The sequence below is a fragment of the Geotrypetes seraphini genome, chromosome 8, assembly GCF_902459505.1.
Source record: "Geotrypetes seraphini chromosome 8, aGeoSer1.1, whole genome shotgun sequence".
In the NCBI taxonomy this organism is placed as follows: Eukaryota; Metazoa; Chordata; class Amphibia; order Gymnophiona; family Dermophiidae; genus Geotrypetes; species Geotrypetes seraphini.
The window spans coordinates 141763847-141788174 of record NC_047091.1 but is presented as its reverse complement, the minus strand read 5'-3'; the positions used below and the strand labels follow the sequence as shown (position 1 = coordinate 141788174).

Genomic DNA, 24328 nt, shown 5'->3' with positions numbered 1-24328 from the left:
CTTACTTGATCATTTTCTTTCCTTTAGTCCCAACAGATCAAATCAGGGACTTGTGGATTATGCCTATCTACCAGCAGATGGAGATAGAGAAACACCAGAGTTTTGCCATATAGTATCCTATGCAGCAGACTCCCAGTATTCTTGATAACAGAGCAGTAGAAAATTGTCAGATTAAGAATGAAATCTCCTGCCTCTGAAAAGAATAATGAAGCCTGTCCTCACTGGGTAAACAATCTAGGAGCAACCGGATTCAACCAGTCTGCAGACGTGCAGACAACATCATCCATGACTGAAACCAAACACTTGTCAACTTCCTTAGGTGTCCTGTTTTTTTTTTAATTTTTCTTAAACATGTCCAAACTCTGCCAACATTACCCACCAAAATGAGTACAACATGGAATACTATACAGAACCCACATCAGGGAAGGCCTCTAGATTGATCTGTTGTGACTAATGGAAAGAAAATTTTCAAGTAAGAATTAATTTCTCTTTCTATATCATTCCACAGATTAATCCAGAAACTTGTGGGATGTAAGAAAGCAGGACTCAAGTTGGGCGGGATCTAGTAACCCCAGCCACCAACACAGGCACCAAAGGTTGAGTCTCCCTGAGTCAAAAAGTATGGACTGAAGCCCAAGTCACAGATCTATAAATTTAATCAATCAAAATAGCTTGTGCCTTGGTGAATGAGCGTTTATCGATAAAGGAGTCTTCCCTACCACCAACACATATGTGGAAAAGATTGCTTTCTTAAGCCACTTTGCTATCAAAGCCTTAGATTTCTATTTGCCCTTCTTGCATCCCAAAAACAACATAAAGAAATGACCTGAGCACCGAAACTCATTCATAACTTCTAAGTATCAGATCAGGATCTGCCAAATATCCAGACATTGCAAGGCCCAGAAATCATCCAGGTAATCCTCTCTGCAGAAAGACGGCAGGGAAATCGGCTGATTCAGATGGAAAACTGAAAAGAGTCTTTAGGAAAAAGGATGGTACCATCCTGATTGTCACCCCCACCTCTATGAAACAAAGAAATGGATCATGACATGAGAAAGTCTGCAATTCCAACACTCTCCTGGCCGAACTAATAGCCATCAGAAAAACCATTTATAGAGTGAGATCCTTCAGGGTGGTACGATCCAGTGACTCGAATGGTTGACCCTTTGCAAGTTTCAGAGCATGTGGTTAAGGTTCCAAGATAGACAAATCACTCTCCTGGTAGGATTGAGATGCTTCACCCCCTTAAAAAAAAAAAAAAAGCAGACCATATCCGGATGCATCTTAGCAAAGTCCTGTGCATGCATCTTCGAAAACACGCCATTTTATTCACCTTACCCCTCAGACTCGATGTGTTGATAGCACTTCAGAGCCCTGAAGAAATGATCAGTAGACTATGAAATGCTGGCCATCGTCGGCTTACTGACTCAAAGAGAAAGTAGCAGTCACGGCAGTTAAAGATAAGTGCTGCTTTATTGTTTCAAGCATAACCTAGGGAGTTTTTTTGCCAATGATAGAAAGCTGAAAAGGAACTGATGAACAATTTAAGCTCTCCTTTATAGTCTCAAAGCAATGTTAGCTTTGTAGCATCTGAGGCATTTCCCCTATTAAGTTTTATTGGCTTGAAGGTAGCTTGCAGTTGCATGCTTATGAGGGGTTAAGGAATTGAGCATGTTCCACCAGTGTGCATTAAAACTGGAAAATTTGTTTTATTTGATCTGTAGGAAGATATATGTTTAAATGATTTTTATTATTCCAACAGTAAGAAGCAAATGCAAACAGTAGTACCAGTCAGGAAATAACATTTTCAACAATATAATCAGTTCCCCTCCCATCCCCCCCTCCCCAAGAATCCATGGCCAGTCCAACAGCTGAGAGTGGGAATAAAATCTTAAAGATTCAAAAGTCTACTGCGAGCACGTGGTGTGAGGTCCTGCCAGAAGTGCTCCCACACCTGACAAAATTTGCGACCCGGGCCAAGAGTCGAGTCTCCCACCATGCGTCTCTCCAGTGTTGTGTGCACTATCATTAGGGATCTCCATTGTGCATATGATGGGGGATCACGGGAAAGCCAGTTGGTGAGGATGGCTTTTTTTCTCTTCAAAAGGGCTCTGGAGATAAATGCTGACATTCCCGTGGGTTTGGGCGAGGCTATATTATAAAATCCAAATAAAGCCCTCGGTTGCAGAAGCCTTCGCCTTCCCCAAAGCGATGTGGTATATAGTCCAAGATGTCTCCAAAACTGTTGGATTGCGGGGCAGGCCCAAAACATGTGACTCAAAGATGCGTGAGCCTGATTGCATTTTGGGCAAGAATGCAACGCAGTAATCCCCATCTGGGCTGCACGTTCCGGTGGAATGTAAAGTCTAAGAACAATTTTCAAATGCATTTCCCAGTGAGTAATATTGGGTGACACCTTCTGAATGTTCTTCAGGACCCGTTATAACTGTTGAGCAGTCAACTGGCAATGCAAGTCCTCAGCCCACGCTGTCGCTAATATATCCAGATTCGTACTTGGTTGGCAATCCCGGATCCCCACAATATGAAATCGTAGAGGAATCCTCTGTTGGGCTGAAAGGCTGAAGAGTTCCGAAAGCGCATCTCTGCAGACTTCAGTAAGGGCAGCCACTGGGAGGGACTGAACATAGTGATGGATCTGGTAATAGGCGAAGAGATCATTAGCCTGTAGGTCAAAAGTTCGTTGCAGCTCAGCAAATGTGGCCAGGCTCCCCTCCTCCGAAAACAGGTGAAAAAGATATTGTAGACCTTGTGCTTGCCACCTAAGAAAGATGGCATTTTGCATGCCCGGCTGGAAAGCTCCATTGCCCTGTATAGGCAAATATAAAGACACCCTAGAAGACAATTTGGCTGTTTTACAGACCCATCTCCATGTCCTTCTGACCGGTGTAAAAATGGGGTAGTGAGACACCAAAGGATGCATCCTCAGATCCGCCACATGTAGAAAATAGCTCACATGGAGCAGAGCCAGCAAAGATAACTCCAGTGGTGTAGCAGAAAAATCAGATGTTCCTCTAAACCAATCATTAATATGTCTCATCTGACAAGCCATAGCATACCAACGTACATTTAATAAACCATAGCCCCCCCATCCCTAGCAAGGGCATACGTGGTTGCTTACCACCCCATAGAAAACGCTATAGCTCTTTCATTAAACGAATGTTATGGGCATGGGACAGCAGCAGAGGTATAACCTGAAAGCGATATAACCATTTGGGAAAGAGCACCATATTAAAAAGGGCTACCCGGCCCGCCACCGATAAGGGAAAAGTGGACCAATTCTGTAGATGTTGTGAGGTGTCTTGGAGCAATGGGGTGATATTGCTGGTGTACAGGGTCATAAGGTCTCGGGGGATCTGTACCCCCAAATAGCGAATTGAAGTCTGAGCCCACGTAAATGCGAAGTGACCGCTCCATGTCTGTTGTAGTGTCATGGGGCTAGCTAGGGCTGTAGGAAGATATATAAAGCTCTCTTTGGTCAGTAACCGGAGACAAAACTTAAAACCAAGGGTAAAATTTTGGTAAAATTAGCCTAAAATTACTTCAGAATAGTCTACAAACTCTCACTATTTTTATTCTCTATGACCACATGTTCTTTGGGCGAGTTCTAAGCTGGTTATGACAGGACTAAAGTTAAAAAATTAGCAGGTAAGTTTAAATTTCACCCTTTCTAGCAAAATCCTACTGCACAAAATCAGGTGCAACTGACATGAATATGTTGTACCCATAGTAAATTTGAAAGTGAAAATCTGTCTGCTTTTATTTTGAGAACTGATGAAAGGCCCATTGGGCCAAAAGTATATATAATTTTTGTCCTAATATGGATAACAACTTGAAGTCCCATGCTTCCAACTATGCAAACACTGTTGCCTAACTTCAGATCGTGCTCTAGAAGTCCAATTATCTGTTACATCTACGATGCCTAAGGACACCTCTTCATGGGTGGCAGCAGTTAACATAGATACATGCCTCTTAAAGTTTTTTTTACCTCAGGGAAGAACTGCATGATTACCTAGCTGATGCTTCCTGTCTGGGTGGCTGTGTATTTGTGGGAAAAGTTAAGGATACAATATCTCTCAGATCAAAGACAGTACTTTGCAATTTGTGAACCATCCACTCAGCTACCAAGGAAATCACTCGATACAGAAATATCTCTACAAACACCAAAAATCTTATCAGCAATTCTTCAACCAATTCTATCCAAGACCACACTTTACATTAGACCAGTCCCACCATGTCATAACTATGCCCAGAAGCAGATGCCAAGAGAACGCAAACAGTTCCTGTAAGGGAACTATTCTGGTGCTTTACAGAGGAAGGAGTTTCCATCTGGACAGTTCTTTCCTTTTTGCTGAAAGTAGTTTCAGTCTTTGATGCCAGTGGTGTCTCTGTTGTTTAGGAAAAGGACTTTGGGGAGGAGTTTTCTCTTTTGTTTTATGGATATCTACTGAGTCTTTATGCTTTACTTAGGTGACCAATGGGTTTCGGAAGTCATATGGCCTATTTGTACTCTTTGGAGAACCAGTAAGGGTGAGGCAGCTTTGAAAGTTATCATTGCACACTGAATTAAGACACTTCATTGCTTTATATTTGTAAGAATCATATTCCATCTAATGTCCTCAAAGTGCCCCTGACGGTATTGCAACTTCTTACCCAGAATTGCACACAGTCTTTCCAACAAATATTTGTAAAGCCATGATGTGACATCTTTGCATACTTTCTCTAAGTACTACCACTTGTGTGTTCTCACCATGGAAGAGTCCGTTAGGTGCTGAAGTGCTTAGACAAATTGTTTTGGAATCCCACTCACTATGAGAAGTGCTTTGTTACATGCTATTGGTTCTGGACTGGTCTGGTGAGGACAATAAGGAAGGAAAAAATGTCTTTACCTGATCTATAGTTATTCTATTTGTCTCTTGCTCCTGAGAAGTAGACCGGGACACTGTTCTGGTTCTATTTGTTTTATGGTGATTTCACCTGAAGCCTTGGATTCCTCCCTTTGGGCAAAGATTTGGGGAATTTTGTATACTGTTGTTTTGTTCCATAAATATTGCTGAGCAGAGACTTCATGATGCCCTTTATAAGGCAGAGCTCACAAGTAATTCGTCTCTTTATCCATCTGCTGGTTGATAAACATAACCCATTGGTTCTGGAATGGTACAATAGGACTCAATGAAAAAAAACTAGCAAACAAGACTTAATTTTTCTTTTGGAAATGTTCCTACAAGTGGGGTTAAGTCAGGAGAGGCAGTAAGTCATACATTTTTGGGGCTGGAAAAAAATACATACAGAAAAAAGCAAGCACAAATCTGTGGATTTTTTTTTCTGGGGCAAATATCAAAACTAACCATGCTTGTAGTTCTGCTTTACTATTGCTGCAAACCCAGTGGTTTTGCTTCCCTGATTAACAAGTTTAGACTTAGGAACACTTAGTAAATTTATTAATTCAGCTTCACAGAATATGCATATGCCTTCTTTTCATCTGTTCATGCTCTTCATAATCCTTGACAGCTTCTATGGAACCCCTTTATGTTAGCCCATGTCAGCACAGACATGCATATCTCTCTCCTAGGGGTACCACATTAGCTACAAGATATTGTCAACTTCATGGAAGTGAGATGAGACACGCCTCAAAGAGAGAACAAGTAAGCCATGTACTGCTGCTCTTCCATGCTTGTGGATAAGCTAGGATAATTTTTTCCTGTTTGCAGGGTGATGTGCGTGGTGCCAGTAGCAGTAGCTGCTTCCCCGTGTTTATATGTGGCAAATCCTCCCCCTTCATACACTCAGGGAAGAAAGAAATTGAAGCAGAAGCTTGCACAACAGTGGGCTCCCTGTTTGCAGCAGCTACGATGGAGGAGTATGCCGCTTTTAGTGCAGTTTCCTGACCTGTGGTTGGTGCAGTGTGATTCAGGTATGAAGGAAGGAATGCCCAAGTATTGTTTGTCTGCTTTGCTTTACACACTTCATTCTACTTTTTTCTTTAATACAGGGAAGCTGGAAGCTCTGGCAGTGCTGCTGCAGAAACTGAAATCTGAAGGACGTCGGGTGCTGATCTTCTCCCAGATGCTTCTCATGTTGGACATATTAGAGATATTTTTAAACATCCACTTCTTCTCTTTTGTGAGAATTGATGAACATTTTAATGATGAACGGCGTCAGGTAAGGATTATTTTACAGATCATTGCATAGCCTGAAGCTTGCTTTGGGCTCATTTTGTGGCCTAGCATTTGGTAGTCAGAGGTTAAGAAATGATGTCAGTTGAAGTCATTCTTGAGCTTTACACTTCAGGTACTCTGTTCATAGAGCTTTGGTGATCACTAGCAAATGTTTGGTCAACATAACATGGTCCTTATCTACTAGGTTACTGCAAACTACATTTAAGTCTCTGCATAATCAGAAGTCTGCGTACTGAATGGAGCATCTGCAGTGCTGTGTCTCTGGGAGATACTTGTATTCTCCACAAGGCCACCTGTTAACTGTTCCATCGCTGCAAAAAATAGCTTGGAGAGCAAGGGCTTTTTCAACTGCAGCTCCCTAATGAAGGAATTTACTGCCATGGGACATTCTTGCTAAAAGGAATTTGCTTGCTTTTAACATATTTCTTCCTTGTTAATTTTTTTATTATTAGTGGTGGTTCTTTGATTAGATGAGTTATAGTGAACCCTCCTTGGGGTGATATGAATTATGTATGGATGAGTGTGTATTTGGTTAGCTTTTTATTTTAATGTTGACTAATTTGGATTGCTTTATTAAATTTTATTTTAATTTTATGAAACTGCCTTGAATCACCTAGAGCAGTGGTTCCCAACCCTGACCTGGAGGACCACCAGGCCAATCGGGTTTTCAGGCTAGCCCTAATGAATATGCATGGAGCAGATTTGCATGCCTGTCACTTTCATTATATGCAAATCTCTCTCATGCATATTCATTTAGACTAGCCTGAAAACCCGATTGGCCTGGTGGTCCTCCAGGACAGGGTTGGGAACCACTGACCTAGACCACTAGGCCAGCATGCCAGTTTTTATAAATAAACAAACTTGGGTTTGCATTGATAATTTTCTTAGGGTCAGATTTTGATAAGCCCTCCCATTATAATACTCTGTATATGTCAAGATCCAAATCCCCTCTTGCAGTCTGTAGGCATGTGTATGCATAATTGAGGTAATTTTATAACATAAGAACATAAGCAATGCCTCTGCTGGGTCAGACCTGAGGTCCATCGTGCCCAGCAGTCCGCTCACGCGGCGGCCCAACAGGTCCAGGACCTGTGCAGTAATCCTCTATCTATACCCCTCTATCCCTTTTCCAGCAGGAAATTGTCCAATCCTTTCTTGAACCCCAGTACCTTACTCTGCCCTATTATGCCCTCTGGAAGCGCATTCCAGGTGTCCACCACACGTTGGGTAAAGAAGAACTTCCTAGCATTTGTTTTTAATCTGTCCCCTTTCAACTTTTCCGAATGCCCTCTTGTTCTTTTATTATTCGAAAGTTTGAAGAATCTGTCCCTCTCTACTCTCTCTATGCCCTTCATGATCTTGTAAGTCTCTATCATATCCCCTCTAAGTCTCCTCTTCTTCAGGGAAAAGAGACCCAGTTTCTCCAATCTCTCAGCATATGAAAGGTTTTCCATCCCCTTTATCAGACGCGTCGCTCTCCTCTGAACCCTCTCGAGTAACGCCATGTCCTTCTTAAGGTATGCCGATCAATATTGGACGCAGTACTCCAGATGCGGACGCACCATCACCCGATACAATGGCAGGATAACTTCTTTTGTTCTGGTTGTAATACCCTTCTTGATTATGCCTAGCATTCTGTTTGCCTTAGCGGCCGCTCCGCACTGTGCCATCGGCTTCATTGTCATGTCCACTATTACCCCCAAGTCCCTTTCTTGGGTACTCTCATTTAATGGTAAGAAAAAAATCCCTGAAGGGTATATACCACAGAAAAATACTATAATATCAGAGCAATGTACTCAAATTACAAAGTTAGAAATATTGTACATATTTATTAATTTAAAATTTGCAAAAGTATCACAAAATTTTTCATGGAGTAACATACATAAAACACCATACAAACACTGCAAACAAACCAAGCAAACCAGACAAAATATAACAACATATAACATATAACAGGCACTATCAAACTAAACTGGAAAAAGCCACACAAAAGATCATACAATGATATATAAATGTAGCTGTGTTCAAAAGTTCATAAATCACTTAGCTTGAGAGTTAAAAGTCTTCCTGGAACAATGTCCATGAGGAATAAAGCAAGCAAGCTGATTGTGGGCCATCCAGAAAGGAAAAAGTCAAAAGACCAACATCCCAAACAGAGTTCAAATCCAACCTTCATACCACAAAGTGCAGGTACAAGTGCAAAAGTGTGATAAGTTGAATAATCCAAAAAGTCTCAACCAAGAGGATAGAGAGCATTTTCAAAATCTTCACAAGCAGAGGTGAAATGCCATAAAGGGCAACCAATCTTCCAACATTTCCTCACACTTCCTCAACATAGGCTGTGTTTCGATGAAATCTTTGTCAAGAGGAAGAGAACAACAGGCAGGGAGCCAAAACCAAATGCAAAGAGCAAATATAAAATCATGCATAAAGCAATCTGAAGCAAAACATAAAACACAAGGCATTTAACTGCGACCATAGCCAATAGTTGGCATCCATCACCCTCACTGCCCCAAAACAGTCACACCTCCTTGAGCCGTATTTCATTTTACATAAAAGATGACATTTTAACAGTTTCTTGAATATCATCAAATTCCCTTGTTGCTGTATGTATTGTGGAAGCTTGTTCCATTCCTCAGGACTGACGCAGGAAAACACTCCCACCTTTATCGTTTGCAGTGTAATCTCCTTTCTAGTTAAGTCCCAATGTCCAGAGGAACACTACTACTACTATTAATTATTTCTATAGTGCTACCAGACACACGCAGCGCTGCACAGAGTCACAAAGAATAAGAAAACAGTCCCTGCTTGAAAGAGCTTACAATCTAAACAGGCAAGAAAGACAAACAGGATGTCATGGATACAGTTAAGGGGAACGGTTAATCAGCTGGCTGGGTTGGAGGGCAGAGGGAAGTACAGGACAATCAAGTCATTGTGACATCACTGATGAGGTTAGCTCTTATTGGTGGAATGAGGTATTATGACATCACAATCTCAGCTCTGCTTCCCGAAGACAAACAGAATGTCATGGATACAGTTAAGGGAAATGGTTAATCAGCTGGCTGGGTTGGAGGGCAGAGGAGAAGGGTTAAGGATTGAAAGCTATATCAAAAAGGTTGGTTTTCAGTCTGCTTTTAAACAAGGGAAGGGACGAGGCCTGACGGACAATGAACACAACTTAGGAAGCGCAGTATAATACAAAAGACAATCAATTAGGTATTTGGGAGCCAACCCATACACACTTAAGTAGACTAACAGCAACAACTTGTATCTGACTCTAAAATCAATCTTAAGCCAATACAGCTTAATATAGTAGTCAGACTCATTTGCCTTTTGTTAGTCTAAACAATGCCCTAATGATGGAATTTTGTACTACCTGTAAAGCATGCAATACGGTAGAGGGTACGCCCAGCAAGACAATGTTGCAGTAATCAAGACTAGACATCACAGCATCTGGAGGACATATAATCACTGAAATATACTCAATGGGCTAAGTCCTCCACGTCTATAGACCCCTGAAGAAGCCGATATAAAGGTGAAACGGGGCCCGTAGGGTTAATAGCTGCAAGAAACAATGACGAACAGTAACGGCACAAGAGCAGAAACTAAAAGATAAGTGCCAGTTATCAAGCTTTAAGTTCGTTGTTAATTTATAAGTTGCACGTTATACAGCACTTTAAAAAATTTTTTAAAATACAGCTCGCAGCTCGATGAAAGATATCCTGTTCCTGCAATCACTGATTTAAACACCTTGAATTATCAGTGCAGGCTTCTGAGAGCTTAGGAGCGTTCTCTAATGATTAGGTCTGCAAGTCCTATTTTTTCATTTGGACATATAATCACTCCAGGAAAGGTGGGAACACAAATTATGCAACACTTGTAATTTAAAGTATGACTTCTTAACGTCTGCTGATACATGCTGCTTAAACAATAGCTGCGAGTCAGTAATCACTCCCAAATAATGTACTGTATTTCAGAAACAAATTCAACTTTTGCATCCGGCAACTTAACCGAAGATATGAAGTCCCGTTGAGGGTCTTTAGACAGGAACATCATATTTGTCTTGTCAATGTTCAATCTTAACCTGGTAACATCCAGCCACCCTTTTATACTAACCATGATTTTGTTCAAAAACCTAACCACCGTAGTAAGGGAATCGTCCACAGGAAAGAAAAAATGTATATCATCCGCATATCTCTATGAAACATTAAAACTGTCTAACAGAGTACAAAGCGGACTAAGATACAAATTTAAACAAAATGGCAGACAGGGCTGACCCCTGCGGGATCCCAGTTGTTACTGTACATAAAGATGACCGTGTCCCATTTACAATGACTTCTTGTGTCCGATCTTGTAAAAACAATCTAAACCATCGCAACACAACCTCAGTCAGCCCACACGCACTCAGTCCAGTTAGTAAAATCTCGTGATCCAAGGTATCTAAGGCGGCAGATATATCAAGACATACCATTATGTATGCTCTTCCCGGTAGGAGGAATGCCCATTCCCTCCTGCCACAAACCCCTAAACAATCCCCGGCAGGAAGGATGCACACTCCTCCTGCCAGCACCTCCCCCCAAAACCCCCCTGACGCCCCCCCACCTCCAAAGGCCAACCAGAGGGATACCTAGTCCCTCCGGCCAGCAGGCCCACCTCTTCAGAATGGCGGGCCTTCTCCTTCCCGGTGCATCCTGGGATGCACCGGGGAGGGGCCTAAGGCCCTGATTGGCCCAGGCGCCTAAGACCATCCCATAGGAGGGGCTTTAGGCACCTGGGCCAATCAGAGTTTTAAGCCTACTTCCAAGTGCCTTCTTGGATGCACTGGGAGTGGCCTAGGATTCCGATTGGCCAGATCCCTAAGGGAGTGATTTAGGTATCTGGCCAATTGGAGTCTTAGATCACTCCCAGTGCATCCCAAAATGTACTGGGAAGAAGGCCTAAAGCCCCTCCTAAGGGAAGTGCTTTAGGTGCCTGGACCAATCAAGGCCTTAGGCCCCTCTGGTGCATCCTGGATGCACTGGGTAAAGGAAGGCCTTCCATTCTGATGAGGCGGGCCTGCCAGCTGGAGGGAGTAGGCATCCCTCTGGCGGGCTTCCTGTTAAAGGTATGGGGGGGGGGGTCCAGATGAGTGTGGGAGTTTGGGGGGGTACAACCTGCCAGGGATGTATGGGGGGTGCCAGCAGGGGAGAGTGGACATCCCTCCTTCCAAGGATGTTTGGGGTTTGCTGGCTGGAGGGTTTGGGTATCCCTCCTGCCACGGACAGTGTGGAGGGATTTGGGGGTGGCAGTGGGAGGCAGTGGGCGTCCCTCCTGCCTGCTGACTTACAGTGAGGTTCAGGGGTTTCTTACTGCTGCCATTCAGCTGATCATGGCAGGGAGATTCCCCTGCTGCAATCAGCTCAATGGCAACACGATTCTCTAAATGGCATCTGAGTGGTTAGTGATTCAGTATAGAGTGTCCGTGTACGATTCTCAAAAGCCGCTTAGGCTGGGCGTCCTATACAGAATCAAGCCCTTCTTGTCCATCTTATGTTCACATTTGAAGAAGGATAATAAGTGGCTTGTATTTATTTTTTCCTTTTGTCTGCAGTTATATTAACCTGCCATTTTGATTTTTGTTTGTTTGCTTGTTGTTGTTTTTTTGCTCAGGAGTTGATGAGGAGTTTTAACCAAGACAGGCGCATCTTTTGTGCCATCCTCTCCACACATGGCTGTTCCGTGGGTATTGATCTTGTAGAGGCGGACACAGTGGTTTTCTATGACATTGATATCAATCCAGTCATAGATGCCAAGGTTCAAGAGTGGTGTGATCAAGTAGGAAGGAGTAAAGACATCCACATATACAGGTAGTCTTGGCCTCCACTTTTAACGCTGCTCAGTAACCAAAAGGAAAGAATCCTTTCTGATTTCAAAGTCCTATTTCTATCTCATTTGATAAGCTTTTTCTGGTCTCCAGGCTTGTAAGTGGGAATTCCATAGAAGAGAAACTGCTTAAGAATGGCACCAAGGACTTAATCAGAGAAGTCGCTGCCCAGGGAAACGATTATTCCATGGCTTTCCTAACTCAGGTACTTTGTCTCTAAAGCAAGTAGATAGAAGACCCCTGAGATGCAGCTTTTTAATATCATCCTTTTCCCCCCTGTTTTTCAGCAAACAATCCAAGAGCTGTTTGAGATTTACAGTCCACATGAAGACTCCGGCTTTGGCGTCAAAGCTGAAGAGTTTGTCATGCTTTCTCAGGACCCCTCTCTGACAGAATCCATTGCTCCTAAGTTTGCAAGGCCTTTCATAGAGGTAGGAAGGCATTCCCTAGTGTTTCTGCCATGTTCTTTCTACCTTCTCCTTGCTTTGAAGCATAGTCTTCATATCATGCACAGGATCTGCTGCTTTAAGTTCCAGAACAGATAACCATGTGAAAGAAATTGAAGTCATGGCTTTGATTTGTAAATTTGCTTGTTTATACTCGATTTTATTCTTGGTTATTTCATTTTTGTTTGCAACCTTTGAGTATATTGTATTTACCTTTTACAAAGAGAGGTGCTTATGTTCCACAAAGGCCCTACCTTTTCTTTTTGTTTTATGAATTCTACTCTCCTGATGTGACCAAAAATATGCAATCACAAAGTTGATAGATGGGAAATTTAAGTGACAACTTGGGGCCCCTTTTACTAAGCTGCGATAGTGTTTTTAGCGCATGCTAAACCCGCGCTACGTGGCTAGAACTAACACCAGCGCATGCGGAAATTCAGCACACGCTAAAACCGCTATCACAGTTTAGTAAAAGGAGCCCTTAGTATCTCTTGTGATCGGAATATACCAAAAGATTAAATTAACCAAAGCTGTCTTGGTAATCCTAGGACAGCTATGTATCTATTCAGAGTAACATGGCAGGCATTAACATTGGTACTGAATATCCCCAGTGCAACCTGGATAAATTCTGCCCTATATTCAGTGCTATTTAGCCAACCAGGAATAGCTCCTAGCTGACTAAATATCGCTAAGCTGGCTAACTATGAATATTCAGCAGGAGATAGCTATGGAATATTCATGTTAAATGGCTATCCCAGTCACTGTCTAAGTTACACAACATAACCGGTTTATTGGCTGGCCGGTTAAGTTTAATGGCCAAATAACCCCTCCTATATAGCAGGTTTATCTTTCACAGCTATGACTTAGCCAGACAACTGATGAATATCGGCTAACCAGCTATGCCTAACACAGCTAAAAATAGATCAGAAATTCAGTGCCGTATACGGCCTGGCATTGAATTTCTGGATTTGCCACCAGCCGCGGGAGTTAGCCCAGCTACCTCCCATGGCCAGAGTATTGGCCCCATTCTGTCTGCTTTACAACATGTTTGCCCAAAATTTAACTGGTGAGCAGAGGGAAGAATTTTTTGGCGAACTCCCAAGGTTAGCGGACAAATCTTTTGTATATAAATCTCTTTGACTTTAGAAAAACATAAAATAGTTTATTATTTATAGTGCACTTTTGTTGTGCATCTTTATGTTTCAACAGTTTTATTGATGACTTCACAACTGTGCAACCACAAAAGATGCAAAAGTATAAAACTTGTCATCCAGGTTCATAGGTCACCTCCTACCCCTCTCGCTCACATTTAACAAAAACAATATTATAGGTACCCAACCATTCTTAATACTTACCGTATTTTCACGCATATAACGCGCGCGTTATACGTGTTTTTACAAACCGTGCATAACCTTGCGCGGTATACGCGTGAGCGCGTTGTACAAAATTTATTTTACATAGTTCCCTCCCCCCCCCGACGTCCGATTCACCCTCCCCGCAGGACCGCTCGCACCCCCACCCCGAAGGACCGTTCGCACGCACCCTCACTCCGAAGGACCGCTCGCACGCACTCCCACCCGCACCCCCACCCTGAAGGACCGCTCGCACCCCCACAGCCTCCCGACCCCCCCATCATGTAAAAGCTCCTACCAGTGTCCTGCTGCTTCCTCTTGGCGGTCCCGACACCCGACACGATCGGGGCAAGAGGGAGCTCAAGCCCTCTTGCCCCAGCCAACCGCGGCACCCCCGACACGATCGGGGCAAGAGGGAGCTCAAGCCCTCTTGCCCCCCTGACTCCCCGACACGATCGGGGCAAAAGGGAGCCCAAGCCCTCTTGCCCCGCCGACTCCCCAACTCCCCGACAATATCGGGCCAGGAGGGAGCCCAAGTCCTCCTGGCCCTGGCGACCCCCTACCCCCACCCCGCACTACATTACGGGCAGGAGGGATCCCAGGCCCTCCTGCCCTCGACGCAAACCCCCCTCCCCCCAACGACCGCCCCCCCCAAGAACCTCCGACCGCCCCCCCAGCCGACCCGCGACCCCCCTGGCCGACCCCCACGACACCCCCACCCCCCTTCCCCGTACCTTTGTGTCAAACTCGCCTGTCCGGCAGCCAGCCAACAACGGAATTAGGCCGGATTGGCCCATCCGTCCCAAAGCTCCGCCTACTGGTGGGGCCTAAGGCGCTTGGGCCTATCAGAATAGGCCCGGGAGCCTTAAGTCCCACCTGGGGGCGGGGCCTGAGGCACATGGACCCAACCTGACCATGTGCCCAAGGCCCCGCCCCCAGGAGGGACCTAAGGCTCCCGGGCCTATTCTGATTGGCCTAGGCACCTTAGGCCCCACCAGTAGGCGGAGCTTTGGGACGGATGGTCCAATCCGGCCTCATTCCGTCGTTGGCTGCCTGCCGGACAGGCGGGTTTGGCTCTCGTCTGTCTGGCCAACTACACAAAGGTACGGGGAAGGGGGGTGGGAGTGTCGTGGGGGTCGGCCAGGGGGGTCGCGGGTCGGCTGGGGGGGCGGTCGGAGGTTCTTGGGGGGGCGGTCGTTGGGGGGAGGGGGGTTTGCGTCGAGGGCAGGAGGGCCTGGGATCCCTCCTGCCCGTAATGTAGTGCGGGGTGGGGGTAGGGGGTCGCCGTGGCCAGGAGGGTTTGGGCTCCCTCCTGGCCCGATATTGTCGGGGAGTTGGGGAGTCGGCGGGGCAAGAGGGCTTGGGCTCCCTTTTGCCCCAATCGTGTCGGAGAGTCGGGGGGGCAAGAGGGCTTGAGCTCCCTCTTGCACCGATCGTGTCGGGGGTGCCGCGGTTGGCTGGGGCAAGAGGGCTTGAGCTCCCTCTTGCCCCGATCGTGTCGGGGGTGCCACGGTTGGCTGGGGCAAGAGGGCTTGAGCTCCTTCTTACTCCGATCGTGTCGGGGAGTCGGGACCGCCAAGAGGAAGCAGCAGGACACTGGTAGGAGCTTCTACATGATGGGGGGGGTCGGGAGGCTGTGGGGGTGCGAGCGGTCCGTCAGGGTGGGGGTGCGGGTGTGGGTGGGAGTACGTGCGAGCGGTCCTTCGGGGTGGGGGTGCGTGTGCGTGCGAGCGGTCCTTCGGGGTGGGGGTGCGATCGGTCCTGCCGGGGGGTGGTGAATCGGACGTCGGGGGGGGGCATCAGGCTTTCAGGGTGGGGACAGGACTTCAAGGGGGAGAGGAGAGTCGGGGCGGGCGAAAGGAGAGTTGGGGTGGCCAGAGGAGAGTCGGGGCGGGCGAAAGGAGAGTCGAGCGGCGACGGGAGAGTCGGGCAGCATGCACGGTATACGGGTGTGCGCGGTATATAAAAATTTCTGTACATAAATTTGTGTTTTCCCGCGCTATACCCGTGTGCGCGTTTTACACGGGTGCGCGTTATCTACGTGAAAATACGGTAGTCATAAACAACCTCCAAACCCTGCTACATGTCACAATTAAAGAGATAAATGTTAAGCACAGAAAAGAAAGGGACACCATTATAACTGGTAGCGTTGTGCATGTTTTTAGTGCTATCTTTTTATATTTTCCAAGGCTCTTAATGGTATCAGACAAGAAGAAGAGGAGGTTGCATGTATGGCCGAATCAGGTGCAGAATCTTTAATGTCAGAAACCTGTGAGGTGCAGTACAGTGAGCAGACTGAGGAACAGAAAGAGCTGGCCACTGTTGTGGAGCAGGTACACAGATCCCCCTGAGCCTTCTGTCAGTAAAACCACTAAATTGGAGAGCGTGATCAGTAATTCTTCTGGTCTTTACTTTGTGTGTTAATTGAAGATTATAAAGTAAAATACACATGTAAATTGATTAATTGCACTTGCATAAGGAATGTCATCAGCTGAGAACAAGTGACCATTCCCAGTTGCAGTCAGCAAAGGATAGAAGTACTAGGTTACCATTTTATTGCATGATTCTTCCACAGATGCTGAAAGCATGAAACAGCAAATAAATATAACTTCAGTGGCAATAAAATAACAAGGGGGAAAAAAACAACTTATCCATACAATATACAACACACATGTCAACTGGAAAGTCATAATCGATCAGCAATCCCACAGGCAACTTGCCCAGCTCCAAGATAGATGGCAGTGTATATGGAGAAAATTTCAGAATAGAACACTAATTATCACTGGTTTTTAAGTTGTTATCAGATGGAATTTAATAGTAAAACAACTTCTCAAGCACATAAGAACTCTCAATGATGGGCCATTTGGCCTTTATCTGCTGTCATGTTTATATTTGCATATGTGTATATGAATTGTGTGTGTGTATGTGTGTGTGTGTGTACATATTAGGGCTGTATATTTAATGCATTAATAACATGATTAATGCGTTAGATATTTAATTGCTTTAACATTTTTAGCGCAATTGTCTCCCCCACCTACACCCATCCAGTATGGCTCTCGCCCTCCCCACATTCTAGATTTCTCTGTTTTGTCTCCTTGTCCTCTCCCCCTCCCGCTGACTCATCCATTTTTTTTGTAATTTCAAGCTCCTGCCTGTCCGTTCCTTATTTTTACCACAAACAATCCCCTATGCTTGTTGCCACTGGCTTTGCTGGACCCACAAACAGGAAGTTACATCAGGGCTGTAACTTCCTGTGTTTAGACCCAGCACGCAGAGAAGGCAGCCTGCTGTTTTTCTTCCAGTATGTGTGTGAGAGAGATTTACATCTCTCCCGCCAGGCGGTCCCCACCTTAAACGCTTCAAAATGAGAGGCTGGACATTGAGTGAAGGGCTGGAATTGGGCCCAGCACTCACCTTGTTGTAAGGCGACACCTCAACTGGAGCTGTTTGGGAGAGGAGACAAAAGGCCTCAGCTTAGTCACTGTCTCTCAACTGGGTCCAGCATCTCTTCCTCGGGGGATTAGTGAGATGCATGAACCAGCAGCAGTTGGGAGACCATTTCTCAGGAGGAAACTAGGGGCCATTAGTTTTTATTGCCTGTATTTTTAGGGTGTGGTGCATGTCTTGCATTTGTTCCTTTGGTGAGAAACGCAGAAGAGCTGAAAGAGAGAAACAGCTGCTGTTTTCTGAATTCCTTCACACTAATCCTGTTTGGCTGTGAAAAGCCGGAAACTGGCTTTCGCTGCAGCAAATTAATGCTCCTCATCAGCATCAAGTTCTTGGTCTGGTCTTACTAGTTATTTTATGTTGTCGGGAGGTAAAAAGAAACTGGCAGGAGCTTGAAATCACAGAAAATGTGTGAGCCAGTGGAAGAGAGAGAGAACAGGAGACAAAACGGTATAATATGGGGGAGGCAGGAAGGGATGGGGCAATGCAGGATATGGGGGTAGGAAGAGACCAAGTATTGCAGTCTCTGGGAAGAGGAAAATATGGGCAAATGCAGGACATGGAGGGTGCAAGAGCTGGATTAGTGCAGACCAGGGGTGGGGTGGGGGTGGTGGAATAGAGCAATGCAGAATATGGGGTGGGAACAGAGGAAGCAATACATTGTATAAGGGGAGGCAAAGCAATATGATAGGTTGGGGGAGAGAGATGGGGCAATGAAGGTTGATGGTTTTGTTTTTGTGGTAGTGGTAATGGGGAGAAGAGGATAGACAGAGTCAAGCTAGATGGTTAAGAGGTGGGATAGAGAGATGGTAATACTGGTAATGGTGTGTTAGTGGAAAGATGAGTAATGCTGGATGGTGGATGGAGAGACAGGTGTATGATGCTGGATGGGGAAAAGAGAAAGGGATGATTCAGTGGAAGAGAGGGACAGATGTTGGAAATGGGGATGGAAGGAAGAAAAAAGAAGGAAAATGGTGGATAGGAACAGAGGGTAGGAGAAGGGAAGCGAGAGAGAATACACATAGATGGCAGAGAATGGAGGAGACAACGCCCATGGATAGAGGAAAAGGAAGAGCCGGAAACTAGATAGATTTGAGAAGGAGGCAGATAAATAGAAGAAAGATGACTGTTTGGCAGGGAAGGAGGAGAGAAAAGAAATAGTGAATGAACAGGAGGCCCTGGAAACAGAGTTCAGAGCACAGAGAGAGGGAAGCAGCACCAGAAACAGGGAACAAAATGATTAGAAAAATGATCTTATTTTCAGTTTAGTAATTAAAATATGTTAGTTCTGAGAATTTACTTCTGCTGTCTATATTTTGCACTGTACAAGAGGAAATGTGAAGAGTTACGCTATGCGATTAAAAACTGTAATCGATGTTCAGCCCTTAAACTGATTTTTGTTAACATTTTAAGTTAAAAAAGCTGAATATTGCTAAATTTTCAATGTTCCCCTTGTAGCTTACTCCCATTGAGAAGTATGCTTTGAATTATCTGGAATGTTTCTACACTTCCAGTGATGAAGAGAAGCAGGAAACAGAAGAGGTAAGATGGGATACTTTTATTTGGTCAAATTTACATATAAATCATCAGCTAAGAAGAATGGGCATCTCATTTGTTTGTTTATTTATTTATCTCCCACCCTTATCCAGGGCGAGTTACACACTTACATACAAAATATCAAATGACATTTGACATTATGCACTCAACTATTTATATTTGAGGTTTATATTGATGTACTTATCAAATGGAGAATCTAATACAATATTTTGAATTACATGTTGTATAAACTTATTTCTATTGCGGATAAACAGGAGTCCATATCTGAGCTGTTGATTCCCATTTCCCGCAAACTTTAGAAGGATATCCCTTTAAGAACTTGAGAACTCCTCCCCTTCTGTAGTGGAGTACAGCACCCAACTCAGTTATTCATTCTGCAAGCGAACTCCAGAAGGTGTGTTTTGATCTGCTCTGTTTTTCTTTATTGTTTTAGGTTTTATTCTGCCAGATTTTTGAAGTTCTTTGTGGCTTTGGTGTTCAGAGGTCCCCTGCTTGGGCATACTCCGCTGGGGAAAGGACGCAGTAACGCTTGTGAGGACTGCTGCTCCCAGGACAATCTCTCAGAGTTCCTGCAGAGCCAGCCTGCTTTGGGTACCTTTAGGAGCTTGGGGATCAGTTCCCCTAGAAGCGGCTCATCTGCTGATTCAGTCAGAGGCTTGAACACAGGGTGTATGGCCCCTTTGTAAGAACCCTAGGGGTATAAGGGAGCCAGAGGCATAATTTCTTCCCCCATTGCTGCATGAGAAATCCCAGGGGTGGGAATCAGCAATTACTGAGGCAGAAATCCTTTCCTTGTAGCCAGGCTGATTCAGACAAACAGGTACCTGAAGTCACAGTGAGTACTCCCATTATTCCTTATAAGGAACATGGGTGGTGGTGGGGGGGGGTCTGAAATTTTGGCGTTTTAGTGGTTTCTGGGGTTAGTACTCATGTCCTCCCCAAAACCATAAAATGACTATTTTTAAATTTTTGCATGTAGCTCCAACAGCCCTTTTCAGGTGTGATTTTTTTTTTTTTTTTTTTTTAACGCAACCATCTTGGATTTTTAGCAGTCTGATTTTAAACTTCTTTTTTCTACTTCAAAACTACTCGTTTTAACAAGTGACTTCCTCTGATGGATGCCCAAGGCCTTTCTATTCCCAGATCCTGCATTGGTTGCACAGAGTTGCCGGTTGAGAAGCAGCCATGTTCCACGTGCCAAGGGATGCAAGAGGACGGGGTGGGAGCTTCAGGCTTGGCCCCCCAGTCAGTCCTCCAAGGCCTTGGAACCCCCCAAATCTTAGAAGAACCGGTCAAAGGGGAAGAGATTTTGCTCAGACGAACTGAGCAGCGATGGAGTGAAATTCAAGCGCATGGTGTCAGAAGATGCATCTCCTCCAGTGTGGAGTTGTGCAAGAAGCCTCAGTTCCTCCGATGCAAGGCTTCTCAGTTTTTGGCAGTCTTTTATGGAAAGCATATTTAACAGGATCAGGAATAACTGTGCTGCCTAAGGGCATGCCTACTACGCTTAAGGGGAGTCTTCTCCCAAACAGGTGTTCCCGCCTCATACCATTCCTGCTCCCAGTGCCAGTGCCCCTTCAGAGCAGAATTGGGATGATTGGAAGTCCCTTTCAATGCCTTTGTTTTTACTGGGCTCTTCTGCGATGTTGAATGATGTGTGATCCCTTTCAGGGTCCATTAACCAGGGGGCAGGTGTGGGGTGGATTACAGTGATGATCCCTCCATGCATCACCTTTTCAGGTCAGCTTCAGTCTCCCATGTCATTTCTAATACCCTATCTATACTGAAGCTCGATGCCCAGCAGCCTTCCCCCTCGCAGTGCTCCATCATGTGTGGTACTAATGCACAGACAAACTTTTTTCCAGCTCACCCAGATCTTACCTCATTGGTCACTGACCAATGGGAGAACCCTGAAGGCTCACTTAAGGTGGCCAGAACTATGTCTCTATTCTGTCCTGTGGCTCTGGACTTCTAGCAGCTGTTTGTTCAACCAATTTGGTCTCCGCAGTGGTATAAGTGACCAAGCGCACCTCCCTTCCTAGTGAAGGTAGAGTAATGCTGAAAGACACACAAAACTGCAGAGTGGATGCAGTCCTTAAAAGACAGTTTGAAGCACTGGCTTTGGATATCAAAGCTGCAGCAGCTGCCTCCTTTGTAGCATACACCTGCCATACCAGACTGCGGACGAGTCCCTTGTTGCTTGGGGACTCCTGTCCCCATATGTTTAAGGAGGGCATGAATTATGTGGCTAACGCTCTTTATCACTTCACACACAAGTACCTTAAGTATTCTGCTTTACAGACCTCTGCTGTGTGACAAAACCTAAGCACACAGTTCAAATAGCACCAAGATCATCATTGGTGTTTTTTTCTTTCTTGGTAATTTTTATATATAATATAGCATTTAATATTCTTAAATAATATTCTAAATAATTGTTTTTAGATAATCATCTCTTTAGGAGCATAGCATAGGGGTTATTCATCTAACATATACTATGTTTCGCCCATAGGGGCTGTATCAAGATATATACCCTATCAAAAAAACAAAGAGATAATAGATATAAATATAAACTACAACCCTAACTCTTAAGCTTATAAGCCTACATAGCAGTGATATATACTTTTAATCTCTATTATATCGACATTTAATTATAATATAAAGTACTTATAATTACCTAAGTTGTACGGATTCCATGAATGTCACCAAGTTGTTTACAGGGCAAACATGGCCGTGGCTTTTTTTTTTTTTAGAGAAAAACGTACGTCATGAGCTCATCATTACCTTTCCAATCAAACAGGCAGAATATAGAGGTGACGTGGAGCAGAATTAAACTAATGTATTCCACTCAACTTCAGCATTCAGACCCTATGGTTTTACCTTATTTAATGAAAAAATCAATATCTGCCCTTTAAAATTCAATCGTTCTACATAATTACCTCCCTCCCACCCACCCAACTGTAATGTAAACAATAATTCTCCATTTCAGATCAGATATTTTATGTTTAGCTTTCCGCCAGTGCTGAACCAGTGGAGAATCCAGGTTAGCTGTATTAATCTTAGATTTATGTTTTGTTAATCTAACATTAATTTTCCTACTTGTTCTACCCAAGTAAATAAGATTCCACGGGCATTGGATAATGTAGATAGCCTGGCTACTCGTACATGAAGTGTTCCTCGTAGATCTAAAAATTTCCTTAGTAGTTGGATGAATCCACACAGGTCTGTAAGGTGATCAACTGTGGTAACCCTAAGGAAATTATTATTAAGACTGCCTATAGTATTTGTGATTTGATGCTCTTTATGTGACATCGTTAGAGTCCTGTGTAAGATTTCAGCTTACTCCATGTTGACCTGTCGGATGCTCTGGATCAATTTATTTTCACTCCCTTTTTCACATGTATTATTTTGTTAAAATAGTTCCAATTGTCTTGTTTGTTTGTTTTTTAACCTAATTTTTAACTAAATGTAAATCGCATTGGATTTGGTTTTTGCGATCAAATCAAATATTTTAATAAACTTGAAACTTGGATGGGCAACTCAGCCTCCAAGGTCACTCTGCAGATTACCTTCAAGGATGCTGTTTGGCAAAGGCTAGATGACTTCATGGCCATTTTGGTGGATCATAGTAACATAGTAACATAGTAGATGACGGCAGATAAAGATCCGAATGGTCCATCCAGTCTGCCCAACCTGATTCAATTTAAATTTTATTTTTTTTTTCTTCTTAGCTATTTCTGGGCGAGAATCCAAAGCTTTACCCGGTACTGTGCTTGGGTTCCAACTGCCGAAATCTCTGTTAAGACTTACTCCAGCCCATCTACACCCTCCCAGCCATTGAAGCCCTCCCCTGCCCATCCTCCTCCAAACTGCAATGCACAGACACAGACCGTACAAGTCTGCCCAGTAACTGGCCTAGTTCAATCTTTAATATTATTTTCTGATTCTAAATCTTCTGTGTTCATCCCACGCTTCTTTGAACTCAGTCACAGTTTTACTCTCCACCACCTCTCTCGGGAGCGCATTCCAGGCATCCACCACCCTCTCCGTAAAGTAGAATTTCCTAACATTGCCCCTGAATCTACCACCCCTCAACCTCAAATTATGTCCTCTGGTTTTACCATTTTCCTTTCTCTGGAAAAGATTTTGTTCTACGTTAATACCCTTTAAGTATTTGAACATCTGAATCATATCTCCCCTGTCTCTCCTTTCCTCTAGGGTATACATATTCAGGGCTTCCAGTCTCTCCTCATACGTCTTCTGGCGCAAGCCTCCTATCATTTTCGTCACCCTCCTCTGGACCGCCTCAAGTCTTCTTACGTCTTTCGCCAGATACGGTCTCCAAAACTGAACACAATACTCCAAGTGGGGCCTCACCAATGACCTGTACAGGGGCATCAACACCTTCTTCCTTCTACTGACTACGCCTCTCTTTATACAGCCCAGAATCCTTCTGGCAGCAGCCACTGCCTTGTCACACTGTTTTTTCGCCTTTAGATCTTCGGACACTATCACCCCAAGGTCCCTCTCCCCGTCCGTGCATATCAGCTTCTCTCCTCCCAGCATATACGATTCCTTCCTATTATTAATCCCCAAATGCATTACTCTGCATTTCTTTGCATTGAATTTTAGTTGCCAGGCATTAGACCATTCCTCTAACTTTTGCAGATCCTTTTTCATATTTTCCACTCCCTCTTCGGTGTCTACTCTGTTACAAATCTTGGTATCATCTGCAAAAAGGCACACTTTTCCTTCTAACCCTTCAGCAATGTCACTTACATACATATTGAACAGGATTGGCCCCAGCACCGAACCCTGAGGGACTCCACTAGTCACCTTTCCTTCCTTCGAGCGACTTCCATTAACCACCACCCTCTGGCGTCTGTCCGACAGCCAGTTTCTGACCCAGTTCACCACTTTGGGTCCTAACTTCAGCCCTTCAAGTTTGTTCAACAGCCTCCTATGAGGAACTGTATCAAAGGCTTTGCTGAAATCCAAGTAAATTACATCTAGCATATGTCTTCGATCCACCTCTCTGGTCACCCAATCAAAAAATTCAATCAGGTTCGTTTGGCACGATTTACCTTTTGTAAAGCCATGTTGCCTCGGATCCTGTAACCCATTAGATTCAAGGAAATACACTATCCTTTCTTTCAGCAACACTTCCATTATTTTTCCAACAACTGAAGTGAGGCTCACCGGCCTGTAGTTTCCTGCTTCATCCCTGTGACCACTTTTATGAATAGGGACCACATCCGCTCTCCTCCAATCCCCAGGAATCACTCCTGTCTCCAGAGATTTGTTGAACAAGTCTTTAATAGGACTCGCCAGAACCTCTCTGAGTTCCCTTAGTATCTTGGGATGGATCCCGTCTGGTCCCATCGCTTTGTCCACCTTCAGTTTTTCAAGTTGCTCATAAACACCCTCCTCCGTGAATGGCACAGAATCTACTCCATTTTCTCGTGTAAC

At 44.4% G+C, this 24328-nt stretch overlaps 1 protein-coding gene across 4 annotated transcripts in view; it reads left to right on the top strand.

The window, feature by feature from the left end:
• Positions 1 to 24328, top strand: part of LOC117364636 (E1A-binding protein p400-like) — a 203503-nt gene that overhangs the window by 134872 nt on the left and 44303 nt on the right. For all 4 annotated transcript variants that reach the window (XM_033954039.1, XM_033954040.1, XM_033954038.1 and 1 more), the window contains 7 exons: positions 5730 to 5932; positions 6011 to 6180; positions 11847 to 12043; positions 12154 to 12265; positions 12348 to 12491; positions 16048 to 16191; positions 18764 to 18847. In XM_033954039.1, coding sequence (XP_033809930.1) covers positions 5730 to 5932; positions 6011 to 6180; positions 11847 to 12043; positions 12154 to 12265; positions 12348 to 12491; positions 16048 to 16191; positions 18764 to 18847 — 1054 coding nt within the window. The remainder of the gene's footprint in view (positions 1 to 5729; positions 5933 to 6010; positions 6181 to 11846; positions 12044 to 12153; positions 12266 to 12347; positions 12492 to 16047; positions 16192 to 18763; positions 18848 to 24328) is intronic.